At 54.0% G+C, this 14,266-nt stretch overlaps 1 protein-coding gene across 1 annotated transcript in view; it reads right to left on the bottom strand.

The window, feature by feature from the left end:
* LOC140198392 (rhodopsin kinase GRK1-like) overlaps positions 1-2,859 on the bottom strand; it is a 569,956-nt gene extending 567,097 nt beyond the window's left edge. The window contains exon 1 of the mRNA XM_072259487.1: positions 2,161-2,859. Coding sequence (XP_072115588.1) covers positions 2,161-2,859 — 699 coding nt within the window. The remainder of the gene's footprint in view (positions 1-2,160) is intronic.
* Between the last annotated feature and the right edge of the window lie 11,407 nt (positions 2,860-14,266).

The following is a 14,266-nucleotide window of genomic DNA, read 5'->3' as shown; positions in this document are numbered from 1 at the left end:
TGTAGGTTCTCCCCATGACTGCCTGTAGGCTCTTCCCCTGACTGCCTGTAAGCTCTCCCCCTGACTGTCTGTAAGTTTTTCCCATAACTGGCTGTAGGCTCTCCCCTTGACTGCTTGTAAGCTCTGCCCATGACTGTTTGTAGGCTCTCCCTGTAACTGCCTGTAAGTTGTCCCTATGTCTGCCCTTAGGCTCATCCCGTGACTGACTGTAGGTTCTCCCCTTGACTGCCTGTAGGCTCCCCCCATGACTGCCTGTGTTCACCCCGTGACTGCCTGTAGGCTCTCCCCATGACTGCCTGTAGTCTCTCCCCGTGACTGTCTGTAAGTTCTCCCCGTGACTGCCTGTAAATTCTTCCCATGATTACCTGTAGGCTCTCCCAGTGACTGCCTGTAAGTTCTCCCCATGACTGCCTGTAGTCTCTCCCCGTGACTGTCTGTAAGTTCTTCCCGTGACAGCCTGCAGGCTCTCCCCATGACTGCCTGTAGTCTCTCCCCGTGACTGCCTGTAAGTTCTCCCCGTGACAGCCTGAGGGCTCTCCCCATGACCACCTGTAGGTTCTCCCCATGACTGCCTGTAGGTTCTCTCCCTGACTGCCTGTAAGCTCTCCCCTGATTGTCTGTAAGTTCACCACGTGACTGCCTGTAAATTCTTCCCATGATTACCTGTAGGCTCTCCCAGTGACTGCCTGTAAGTTCTCCCCATGACTGCCTGTAGTCTCTCCCCGTGACTGTCTGTAAGTTCTTCCCGTGACAGCCTGCAGGCTCTCTCCATGACAGCATGTAGGCTCTCCCCGTGACTGCCTGTAGGCTCTCCCCATGACTGACTGTATGCTTTCCCCCTGACTGCCTGTAAGCTCTCCCCCTGACTGCCTGTAGGCTCTGTCTATGACTGCCTGTAGGCTCTCTACGTGACTGACTGTAGGCTCTCTCCCTGACTGCCTGTAAGCTCTCCCTGTGACTGGCTGTAGGCTCTCCCCGTGACTGCCTGTCAGTTCTCCCCCTGACAGTCTGAGGGCTGTCTCCATGACCACCTGTAGGTTCTCCCCATGACTGCCTGTAAACTCTCCCCCTGACTGTCTGTAAGTTCTTCCCATAACGGCCTGTAGGCTCTCCCCGTGACTGCTTGTAAGCTCTGCCATGACTGTTTGTAGGCTCTCCCTGTAACTGCCTGTGAGTTGTCCCTATGTCTGCCCTTAGGCTCATCCCGTGACTGACTGTAGGTTCTCCCCTTGACTGCCTGTGTTCACCCTGTGACTGCCTGTAAGTTCGCCCCACGACTGCCTGTAGTCTCTCCCCGTGACTGCCTGTAAGTTCTCCCCGTGACTGCCTGTAGGCTCTTCCCGTGACTGCCTGTAAGTTCTCCCCATGACTGCCTGTAGGCTCTTCCCGTGGCTGTCTGTAAACATTCCAGAGAAGTGCGGGCTAGGATCAGCACACTGTGGCCATGTCATGTTGGTTCAGAAGCATGGCGACCCCAGAACAATACTCGTGGTGTGTTGGTCGCTGACAGTAAAACAACACATCTCACTGATGTCTCGTTGTAAATGTAAGCTAACCTTCTACCTGTACCTCCCCGTACCTGTGCCCAGGATAATAAATTTGACTAGAACTTATCTCCACAGGCAGTTGAGAGTTTAGCAGGTAACTTACAGGGAGGCTGGATCAAAATTCAGAGCTATTTATGAAGTGTATATTCAAAACTACAGCTTAGTTTGTGTCAACAACAAACAAAAAAAAACTCAGGAGGAACTGGGTGCAATCCTCACAATCCATAGCATGCCCACAGTGTTCGGCAGACAAGCTACAAACAACATAGATTCTGAGGGGGAAGTGTAGGAAAGGGTCAGACTGTTGGCTTTTGCTGAGGAGGGAAGGTGTGGAGGGTTGTGGGAGAGATGGAAGGGAGCGCTCCTGCAACAACAGTGAAGAGGGGCACATAAGGGAATGGGGAGATGGAGTCCTCCAGGTAGAGGAGGGTGGGAGAGGGAGCCCTCTGACAGGGAAGGGTGGGGAGGTGGAGGTTGGGACAGGAAGCCCTCTGGTAGGGGAGGGTGAGGAGAGGGAGCCCTCTGATAGGAGAGAGAGGTGAGGGAGCTCTCTGACAGGGAAGGGTGGGGAGGTGGAAAGTGGGAAGAGGGAGCCCTCTAGCAGCCCACCCACCTCGTATCCTTTCCGTTTCTTCAGTCTCTTCTTGTTGAGTTTCTTGTTGGCGTACATCTTGCCTGTGGCCCTCATCTGACAGGCACACACCTCACCGAAGCCCCCCTTTCCTAGCACCCGGAAGTCCATGAACCACTCCTCGCCAATGGGCTGGGCCTCCAGCCACTTGAACTGCAGGAAGCGCAGGAAGAAGGTGCTCTCCTTGTAGCTCTCAGCTGCCTGGGCCTCCAGGTAGGCCAGCAGCTGCCCCTCAGACTCTCGGAAAAGCTTGGCGTGGCCGTTGGGTTGGTCCTCCTTCACCCGGAGTATGGTCTTCTCGTCCAGAAAGGAACAGAAGTCCCGCGAGCTGGGCTCATAGTACCGGTTGACCATACTCTGGGCCTTGGGCACCCGGCCGCTCTCCTCCACGGTGCCATACTCCTCCACGTCCTGCCAGAGGCCAGCTGCCGTGCAGAATTGCTCGGAGGCCCGCAGGAAGTCGCAGAAGAGCCTCTTGCCGATGGGCTGCCGGCAGCAGATGTTGTGGAAGGAAAGATCGAGCTCCTGCCGGAGAGCCAGGCACCGGGACGGGGGCGGCAGCCTCAGCTTTGCCCGCATCTTCTTGTCCCGGGTGGCCAGGGCTGAGCCCGCGTCCATACTGCTCCGCGCTGCCACGAAGGCCGAATTGGCCACCACCGTCTCCAGCCCCCCGAAGTCCATGCTGGCCCGTGGGGAGAGGGGGCTGTGTGTCACCCTGAAAAGGGAGGGCAGGAACAGGGCAAGGTGAGGGGGTTTCGATGGGTGGAGGGAGATGGAGAGGGGCATTGAGGATGAAGGAAAGGAATAGAGAGTAGTGGGGAGAGTAGGGGTGGGAGGGAGAAGGGGAAAGGAGGTTGAGAGAGAGGGGAAGGAGAAGGAGAGAGTGGAGGGGGAAGGAGAGAGAGGTGGAGGTGGGGAGGTGGGAGAGGAAAGGGAATGGGAAGGGTGGAAAGGGAGAGGAGGGGAAGGGAGATTTATGAGGCAGTGGTAGAACGTGGGGGAGAAGGAGAGAGAGGGAGGTGGGAGAGTGGATAGAAAGAGGGGGAAACAGAGAGAAGAGAGAGAGTGGGAGGGATGGACAGAGGGAGGGGGACCGGGGAGATGGAGAGAGGGATGGGGAAATGGGGAAGAAGATGAGACAGAGGTAGAAGAAGTGTGGGTGAAGAAGGGGAGAGGGAGGTGGGGAGGTGGAAGATGGTGAAAGAAATGGGGAGGGTAGAGTGGAGACAGGAGAGATGGAGGGGAGGAGAGAGATAGTAGATAGGGTGGAAAAGAGAGGGAGAGGGAGGGTGAGAGAGGGAGGGGATGGTGAGTGAAGGGGAGAGAGGAAGGGGAGGGGAAGAGGGAGGTGAGAGAGAGGTAGGAGAGAGTGTTGGGGAGTGGGAGGGTGAGCGGGAGGGGGAAAGGGCAGGAGAGAGGGAGGGGAGGGAGGGAAGGGAGAGAGGGAGAGAGGGGGGTGGGAGAGGTGGGGAAGGGAAAGAGATTGTTTAATGTGAGGTATTGACAATAAACTGGACTGGTCAAAGAACACTGAGGCTGTCTACAAGAAGGGTCAGAGCCCTCTCTATTTCCTGAGGAGACTAAGGTCCTTTGACATCTGCCGAACGATGCTGAGGATGTTCTATGAGTCTGTGGTGGCCAGTGCTATCATGTTTGCTGTTGTGTGCTGGAGTAGCAGGCTGAGGGTAGCAGACACCAACAGAATCAACAAACTCATTCATAAGGCCAGTGATGTTGTGGGGATGGAACTGGACTCTCTGACGGTGGTGTCTGAAAAGAGGATGCTGTCCAAGTTGCATGCCATCTTGGACAATGTCTCCCATCCACTGCATAATGTACTGGTTGGGCACACGAGTACGTTCAGTCAGAGACTCATTCCATCGAGATGCAACACAGAGCATCATATGAAGTCATTCCTGCCTGTGGCCATCAAACTTTACAACTTCTCCCTTGGAGGGTCAGACACCCTGAGCCAATAGGCTGGTCCTGGACTTATTTTCTGGCGTAATTTACATATTACTATTCAACTATTTATGGTTTTATTACTATTTAATTATTTATGGTGCAACTGTAATGAAAACCAGTTTTCCCCGGGAGCAATAAAGTATGTCTACTGTTACATTTTGGAAAGGCAAACCAGGGTAGGCCTTACTTGGTAAGCAGAGGGGCACTGAGAAGCGTAGGTCCATAATCCCTTGGAAGTGGAGTCACAGGGGTAGGTAGGGTCGTAAAGAGAGCTTTTGGCACATAAATCAGAGTACGGAGTACAGGAGTTTGCATGTTTTGCGGCAGTTGTATAAGTCATCAGTGAGGCCTATTTGGAGTATTGTGTGCAGTTCTGGTCACCTACCTACAGGAAAGAGATCAACAAGATTGAAAATGTGCAGAGAAAATTTACAAGGGTGTTGCTGGGACTTGAGGACCAGAGTTATAGGGAAGGGTTAAATAGGCTAGAACTTCATTCCCTGGAACGTAGGAGAATGTGGGGGGTGGGGGGGTGTGGAGATTTGATAGAGGTATACAAAATTATGAGGGGTATAGTTAGGGTAAATGCGAGCAGGTTTTTTCCATTGAGATTGGGTGAGTCTAGGACTAGAGGTCATGGTTTAAAGGTGAAAAGTGAACGATCCAAGGGGGAGCTTGTTCACTCAGAAGATGGTGAGAGTGTGGAACAAGCTGCCAGTGGAAGTGATGGATGTGGGTACAGACAGATGGGGCCAGCAGAAGACCAGGTCAGTGTGTAGTAGACATGCCTAAAGCCCTGTTTCTGTAGTGCTCTATGATCTTCACCATTTGTTAGATCAAAGGCCCTAATTTCACATTGAACTCTCTCACTCAAACTCAGCATAAAATTCTACTTTCCCACCAGGACCTCCACTACAACATTACTAATTACCCCTTTGTCATTCCCCAAACTGACATCTAACACAGCCTTTTGCTAAACAGTCTTGAAAATCAGACTGTACCCGTTCCTTAAAATAGTTCTCTCTGGTTTGATTTGTGTAAAATCCCGTCTATAAACCGTAGCTCCTTGGAGCAGCTGTCACCCTGTTTACCCACTTGTTCACTCACAGACCTGTGCCAATGACCCGAACAGTCGAAAGGGCTGCCTTCAGTTCCCAAAGTTTATTCAGAGGCCTCCAAGACCTTGTGGCGTCCCTCTGTACACCGATCTCTAAAACCTCCAGCCTTTTGAGGTCTCTGCATCCATTCCACAACCCCAGTTCCTTGTCTCCAGCTGAGTAGACCCTAAACTCCCTCCCCAACCCCACTTTAAGGTACTCAATAAAACTGGCACCTTCACCTCCAGCACAGAGATTAATTTATTTTTCACATGTACACCGGAACGTACTGTCAAACATGTTTGTGTCAATGACGAACATAGTCGATGAACGTGCTGGGGTAACCCGCAACTGACTTCTCTTCAGTGAGTCGCCGTTGGGAATCAGCTGATACTGAGGTGACACGAAAGGACTTACCGCTGTTCTGGCAGACCAAGACCTCACAGGGGTTCAGAATCCCAGCCAGAATGCCCTTCCTGTTATGACAGCCTCCTCCACATCCCAGTTCTGTTCAAGCACCCTGCGTGGAGTGGAAGGGGCTGTTCGGCATCATCCCTCGGAAGGAGGGGGATTACCAGCTATAGTTAGAGGCATGAGCTTTGTCAACCAACATTAAGGAAATCCACCAGCGACGCGATTCTTAAAACCTGAGGACAAATGGGTAAGTCAGAAGCCAAGACAGAAATCCGCTCTACAGAAATATCCCTAAGTGCCTCATTACAGTGAGAGCACCACCTTGGATTACCAGCTCCTTGGGAAGAGGGAGACCATGCAAAATCAGGCATTTTTCTATCTCTTCCCAGAATCAGTCAGGGTTAATATCATTGACGTATGAAATTTGTTGTTCAGCAGCCTGACAGAATTGTCTACTCACTACCTGTGTATTGAAACATACAGTGAAATGCATCATAATAACCAACAGAAACAAGGGTCATTCCAGCATCAACATAGCACATCCACAATTTTAGCAGAACAACACAGAGCACAACTAAACAAAACAACTGAAAAACAGGTCCCTTTCCCGCTCACCTAACAGCTCTTCTGTTGTTGTCTTGTTGTTTGGTTGCTTGTGTTTGACAATAGAAGTTTATTTACACAATAAATACACAAGGTGCACACAATCAGTATTTACAAGACAGTGAGTACATTCAGATTAAGATATGATTACTACTGTCAATTCCCTGGGGGTAATTGCCCACTGCTCCTGCAGATCCCCCACTGTATCCATTGTGACCACGTGCTCCCTCTCCAAGGACAGCTGGGCACGAACATATCCTCAGAAGAGGGGCAGGCAGTCAGCCCGGGCACAGCCCTCCACCTTCCGCCAACTAGACCCGTGAATGGCCATCTGAGCCGGGCCCAGGAGCAAGCCCACCGGTAGATCCTCCTTGCCACCTACCCCCTTCCATACTGGGTGCCCGTATATGAGGAGCACGGGGCTGAAGTGATCCAGAACCTGAGCAGCAGCAGCCCCTTCAGACACTCAAACAGGGACTGCAACCTCTCACACTCCGTATATGCGTGGTACACTGACTACCCCCCGCCAGCCACAGAATGGACAGGTGGGTGGGGTGTCAGTGAACCTGCTTAAAGTCCTGTTGCACGGTACAGCCCAACGCAAGACCTTCCACCACAGGTCCCCAATGTACAGGGGAAGAACCCCTGCACCAACAGATTTCCACTGGGGACCTCCTCTCCTGCCAGATGGCAACCCAGACTGCCAAGTTGAGTCCACTCAGCAGAAGAAGCCAAAGAAGTGGGAAGTGTACTAGAGCAGCCGGTACGAGAAGCGCTTTGGAGTGTCATGGAAGGGCACAGCGGGCACCCCTGCAAGATGGCTCACGTTACGTGAGACCCTCTCATCCCGAGGACTGGGTCTGATAAGCACTTCCGGCTCATCAGGTAGTAGTGCAGCCAGAACCCCTCCATTTCCCCGAGACCCCTCAACACCCACCGTAATAGGATCGGGACCAGTCCCCCCAGTAAGCACAGCACTGTTGCCTCCAGTGCAGGAGCATCCTGTCTGGATGAGACTAGACTCCATACCCTCAATGGAACTCGGCTGAAGTGAGGCAGTTCCCTCAAAACGGTGTGGCTGATGCTGTCTGCTGGAAGCCGCGTGTCATCCTGCAGACAGTGTCCCTGGCGGTGAAATTACGTTGCCAGCACATGCCATCTTGGATGGTAGTCACTATACAGGTATCTCTGCAGGGTCCTGAGGCACAGAGCTGCCAACTGGGTATGCACACACAGTGACTGAGTGCACTCCATGATGCAGCAGAGACCCACTGCATTCTATTGCCCCAGAAGAAGTCTACCAGCCTCCTCTGGATCCTGGAGACAAAAGTAGTGTGCAGGACTAAAGTAATCAGCCAGTACCACATCAAGGCGACCAGCTGCTTTATAACCAACACCATTCTGTGGTATGAAATTGCACGAAGGAGGCCTGACCAGCGTTCCAGCCAGGCAGAGATCTCTGTTTTCAAATCCTGCTGGTTCACCAGCCAGATCTCCTCTGTTGAGTTTGAGGTAGATCCCCAAGTAGATGTATGGTGCTCTATACACAGGGTCTCAACCCCTCCACTGACCCACCAAGAGCCCGCACACTTTTCCCAACTGAACCTTGCAGAGGACACAGCTGAGAAGTTATGCTGGTAGTTTCACATCCTCTACAAGTCATCAGGGTCAGCGAACATGAGGAGGATGTCATCGGATCAAGCAGAAAGGATGACCTCCATGACTGGTTCACGTTGAACAGACCCATTAACCTCTCACGGAGAAGGCACACAAACTGAGTACAACTGCTCTGACATGGCACTGAGGCAACAATCTGGGAAAGCAATTTCTGTTCACACAGGCAACCCCTGTTCTATGGGTTTTGCCTCTCCCCAGAGAACACGTGCTCTGAGTACACAGTCTCAACTAAAGAAAGTCTGTCTTCCCACACGGCTCCTTTACAGTTCACCAGCCCAGAGGACGCATGTTCAGTCTTCAGCCCCATTTCCCCTCCCCCAACTTCTCCAGGAGCCACGGGCCCCTCCGGGCTCAGTTCAACAGCAACCACCTGCTCCTTCTCAGAGGGAGAAGCCTTCAAATGCTTTTTCCTCTTCTTCGCCTTCCTGCCTGCCACCTGAATCCACCCTCACCGTCACTCACCTCGTGTCCAACCACAACTTCCACAGTTGGTGGCACAGTGGGGGTGACGGAGGAGGGAGAGTTGGAGGGACGGTCAGTGGGGGGAAGGCCCAGCAGAATCACCCTGTGCCTCTGGGGCAGAGTTGGCCGCCTGACAGTTCGGGCATTTCTTCTGAATATGTCCTAACTCTTTACAGGCACGTAAAGCCCGTAGCCCACAGGACAGTATAATAATGCCCCTTAATATCTACCTGAAGTTGTCCCTCGGCACTTCCAACCCACTTCAGCTGCATAAGCAGATGGTGCTGAAATGAAAAGAGTTCATCAGCCCGTGGAAGTGCTCTGCACTGTATTGGGTCGCACATTGCCTTACGGCATTACGGTAGGGGAAGGCCTTGTTAGGGAAATGGGGATGGGTGTCTCAGGCTATTACCATCTGCGCAGAGGCAACACTGGCTCCACCTGCATAAAAATCCTCCCCACCCTTAACCCCGACTCAGGGCCAAAAACAAATCCCTCGCTAACTTCAAATCGAAAATAATCTTCCCATCCAAAACTACTGATACAACAATGCCCTCACGACCTCCAACAGTCTCTCCTGTGGCTTTTATGGTGGCATTCCTACCAACTGAAGTAGGCACAGTATGTTGTACAGCGTTCTTTAGTTAGTAATTTGAACGGGTGGTGGTCTTCGTGAGCTGTAACTCCCAACCCCGCAGCCTCCGCATTTGACTTCGGCACGGATGTCTTCGAACTGCAACCTTCCATGACGCAGTTTGAATTCAAAAGTTTGAACCTCACTGTTGCTGAGACTCGACAAATCATGGGCTCAATATTGTTATTTATTTATCTGTCTTTGCACAGCTCATCTTCTTTCGCACATTGGTTGTTGTGTGCAGTTTTTCACTGATTCCATTCTATTTCTCTGTTCTTCTGTGAATGCATGCAATAAAATGAATCTCAGGAACATTTGGTGACATATCTGTACTTTCATAATAAAGTTACTTTGAAATTTGAACTTTGAACATAGAACACAGAACAAATAAAATTGAGCATAGAACATAGAACAGTACAGCACAGAACAGGCCCTTCAGCCCACAATATTGTGCCTTCTCTTAAGATCGATCCAACCCTTCCCGAACACGTAGTCCTCCATTACTCTCAATACTTTCTCCTTCAGCTCTAACTGCTTATTCCCCCTCCATGATACTGCCTGATCCGTTGAGTTCCTCCAGCACTGTGTGTGTGTGTGTGTGTGTGTGTGTGTGTGTGTGTGTGTGTGTGCGCGTATGTGTGAGTGTGTGCGCGCGTATGTGTGAGTGTGTGTGTGTGTGTGTGTGCGCGCGCGCGCGCGTATGTGTGAGTGTGTGTCTGTGTGTATCTGAGTGTGAGTGTGAGTGTGTATGTGTGTGTGTCTGAGAGTGTGTGTGTGTGTGTGAGTGTGTGTTTGTGTGTATCTGAGTGTGAGTGTGTGTTGGTGTGTGTGTGTGTGTGTCTGTGTGTATCGTTCTGGATTTCCAGAACCTGCAAAAACTCCAGTGTTTATGCTTTGCAATTTAAATTTAGGAACTGTCTTATTAGCCATTTCTGTCCGGGGAAAGTCTCTGTTGTCCATTTGATCTCTGCCTCTTATCACCTTGTACGCCTCTCTCAAGCTGAGTCTACAAGACTGAACACTGTCATCACAGTGACCACCAGCCCAACGGCCGCAGTGACCAAGCGTGAGTGAGTAGTTGCCGTCGAGACCTGGAGACCCCTATGAGACACCTAGAACCCAGCGACACAGTTGTGTTGTCACTTTCCTCAGAAACGACTTGCTTTCTCATTACAACAGAACATAACTGCTGCCTTATTCTGGTAGCTGCTGAGGATTTGCTTGGGACTGATCAAAGACCCGTGGCCTGGTCAGCAGATAGAACCGACACTCCCACCAGCAACAACATGATGTGACCTCTCTCTCCCCATAGCCCCACTTCTAGTGGCTTTGTCAACTCCCACACTCCCAGCAACTCAATCATCTCCCCCCACTCCTGGGGTCTCTGTCACCTGTCCACTATCCCGGGGTCTCTCTCCCCACTCCCGGGGTCTCTGTCCTCTTCCCCCACTCCCGAGGTCTCTGTCATCTCCACACTCCCAGGGTCTCTGTAATCTCTCCCCACTCCCCAGGGTCTCTCTCAACTCTCCCACAATCCCAGGGTCTCTGTTATCACCCCCAACTCCCGGGAGTCACTGTCATCGCCCCCACTCCTAGGGATCTCTGTCATCTCCCCACTCCTGGGGTCTCTGTCACCTCTCTCCACTCCCGGGGTGTCTGTGATCTTCCCAGTCCCTGGGGTCTCTGTCATCTCTCCCCACTCCTGGGGTTCTCTGTCATGTCCCCACTCCAGGGTGTCTCTGTCACCACCCACCATTCCAGGGGTCTCTGTCCCTTCTCCCCACTCCTGGAGTCTTTGTCCCCTCTCCCCACTCGGGGAGGTCTCTGTAATCTCCCCTCACTCCCGGGGACTCTGTCATCTCCCCCACTACCGGGGGTCTCTGTCACATCCCTCCACTCCCGGGGTCTCTGTCATCTCTCCCCACACCCGGGGGTCTTTGTCACCTACCCCAACTCCCGGGGTCTCTGTCATGTCTCCCCAATCCCGAGATCTCTGTCATCTGACCCCACTCCCAGGATCCCTGTCACCTCTCCCCACTGCCAGGGGTCTCTATGATCTTTCCCCACTTCCAGGGATCTCTGTCAATGCTCCCCATTCCCGGAGCTCTCTGCCATCTCTCCACACTCCCGGGGGTCTCTCTCATCCCTCCCCACACTCCTGGGGTCTTTGTAATCTCCCCACTCCCAAGGTCTCTGTCATCTCCTCCCACTCCCGGGGGTGTCTGTCATATCTCCCCCCATTCCCGGGGGTCTCTGTCGCCTCTCCCCACTCTCGGAGGTCTCTATCATCTCCCCCAACTCACGGGGTTCTCTGTAATTTCTCCCCACTCCCCCCACTTCCGGGGGTCTTGTCACATCCTTCCTCTCCCGGGGTCTCTGTCACCTCTCCCCACTCCTGGCAGTCAATGTAATCACTCACCAAACCCTGGGGTCGGTCTCAATTCCCCCACACTCCCGGGGTCTCTGTCATCTTCCCCCACTCCCGAGGGACTCTGTCATCTCCCCCCACTCCCGGGGGTCTCTCTCATCTCTCCCCATTCCCCGGATCTCAATTACCTCCCCCCACTCCCAAAGTCTCTGTCATCTCCTCCCGCTCCCAGGATCTCTGATAGCTCCGCACTCCCGGGGGTGTCTGTCATTTCTCCCCGCTGCCAGGGGTCTCTGTCGCCTCTCCCAACTCTCAGGGGTCAGTGTAATCTCTCCCCACTCCCGGCTTCTCTGTTATTTCTCCCCACTCCAGGGGTCTATGTCATCTCTCCCCACTCTGGGGGTCTCTGTCATCTCTCCCTCTTCCCGGGGTCTCTGTCACTGCCCCCACTCCTGGGGATTTCTCTCATCTCCCCATTCCTGGGGGTCTCCGTCATCTCTGCCCACTCCCAGGCATCTCTTAAATCTCTCTCCACTCCTGGGGGTCTCTGTCCCCTCTCCCCTCTCCCGAGGTCTCTGTCATAACTCCCTCATCCCGGGAGTCTCTGTCGCCTCTTCCCACGCTCAGGGGTCTCTGTAATCTCTCCCAACTCCTGGGGTCTCTATCATCTCTCTCCACTCCTGAGAGTCTCTGTAGCCTCACCCAGCTCCCAGGGGTCTCTGCCGCCTCTCCCCACTCTCGGAGGTCTCTGCAATTTCTCCCCACTCCTGAGGTCTCTGTCATCTCCTCCCAATCCCGGGGTCTCTGTCATCTGTCCCCACTCCTGGGGATTTTTGTCATCTGCCCATTCCCGCGGATCGCCGTCATCTCTCCCCACTCCCGGGCGTCACTGTACCCTCTCCCTTCTACCCTCTCACGGGGGTCTCTGTCATCTCTCCCCACTCATGGGGGTCTCTGTCATCTCTCCCCATTCCCAAGGTCTCAATCACCTCTCCCCACTGCCGGGGTGTCTGTCCCCTCTCCCCACTCCCGGGATCTTTGTCCCTTCTCCCCACTCCGGGAGGTCTCTGTAATCTCCCCTCACTCCCAAGGGTTCTGTCATCTCTCCCACTCCCGGGGGTCCCTGTCACGTCCCTCCACTCCCAGAGTCTCTGTCACCTCTCCCCACTCCAGGGCATCTCTGTTATCACCCCCAACTCCGGGGGTCTCTGTCATCTCCCTCACTCCCACAGGTCTCTGTCATCTTTCCCTATTCCCGGGGTCTCTACTACCTCCCCAAACTCCCGGGGTCTCTGACATCTCCCCACTCCCGGGGCTGTCTGTCATCTCTCCCCACTCCCGGGGGTCTCTGTCGCATCACCCCACTCCCGGTGGTCTCTGTTCCCTCTCCCCTCTCCCGTGTTCTCTGTCATCTCTCCCCACTAACGGGGGTCTCTGTCATCTCCCCCTACTCCCGTGGGTCTCTCTCATCTCTCCCCAATCCCGGGGGTCTCTGTCATCTCTCCTCATTCCCTGGGTCTCAATCACCTCTCCCCACTCCCGGGGTCTCTGTCCCCTCTCCGCACTCCCGGCGTCTTTGTCCACTCTCCCCAATCCGGGAGTTCTCTCTCATCTTCCCCACTCTTGAGGGTCTCTGACATCTCCCCCCACTCCTGGGGGTCTCAGTCATCTCCCCCCACTCCCGGGGTCTCCGTCATCTCTTCCCACTCCCGGGGTCTCCGTCATCTCCCCCAACTCACGGGGTTCTCTGTAATTTCTCCCCACTCCCGGGTCTCTGTCATCTCCGCCCAGTCCCGGGGTCTCTGTCATCTGCCCCCACTCCTGGGAATTTCTGTCATCTCCCCATTCCTGGGGATCTCTGTCATCTCTCCCCACTCCTGGTCGACTCTTATATCTCTCTTCACTCATGGTGTTCTCTGTCCCCTCTCGCCGCTCACGGGGCCTCTATGATCTGTCCTTCACTCACGGGGGTCTCTGTCATCTCTCCCCATTCCCCGGGTCTCAATCCACTCTCCCAACTCCCGGGGTCTCTGTCATCTCTCCCCAATACCGGGGTCTCTGTCATCTCTCCCCATTCCCCGAGTCTCAATCACCTCTCCCCACTCCCGATAGTGTCTGTCATCTCTCCCCACTCCCGGGGGTCTCTGTAGCTTCACCCAACTCCCGGGGGTCTCTGCCACCTCTCCCCACTCTCGGGGGTCTCTGTAATTTCTTCCCACTCCCCGGGTCTCTGTCATCTCCTCCCAATCCTGGGGTCTCAGTCATCTGCCCCGACTCCTGGGGATTTCTGTCATCTCCCCAATCCCGGGGATCTCTGTCATCTCTCCCCACTCCCGGGGGTCTCTGTCATGTCTCCCCACTCCCAGGGGTCTCTGTCATCTCTCCCTATTCCCCGGGTCTCAATCACCTCTCCTCACTCCAGAGGAATCTGACATCTCTCCTCACTCCCAGGGTCTCTGTCTCGTCTCCTCACTCCAGGAGTTTTTGTCCCCTCTCCCCACTCCGGGAGGTCTCTGTAATCTCCCCCCACTTCCGGGGGTCTTGTCACATCCTTCCACTCCCGGGGTCTCTGTCACCTCTCCCCACTCCTGGCGGTCAGTGTAATCACTCACCAAACCAGGGGGTCGTTCTCAATTCCCCCACACTCCCAGGGTCTCTGTCATCTTCCCCCACTCCCGAGGGACTCTGTCATCTCCCCCCACTCCCGGGGGTCTCTCTCATCTCTCCCCATTCCCCGGGTCTCAATTACCTTCCCCCACTCCCAAAGTCTCTGTCATCTCCTCCCGCTCCAGGATCTCTGATATCTCCGCACTCTCAGGGGTGTCTGTCATCGCTCCCCGCTGCCAGGGGTCTCTGTCGCCTCTCCCA

The sequence above is a fragment of the Mobula birostris genome, chromosome 5 (genome assembly GCF_030028105.1).
Source record: "Mobula birostris isolate sMobBir1 chromosome 5, sMobBir1.hap1, whole genome shotgun sequence".
In the NCBI taxonomy this organism is placed as follows: domain Eukaryota; kingdom Metazoa; phylum Chordata; class Chondrichthyes; order Myliobatiformes; family Myliobatidae; genus Mobula; species Mobula birostris.
This window is presented reverse-complemented; position numbering and strand designations above follow the sequence as displayed.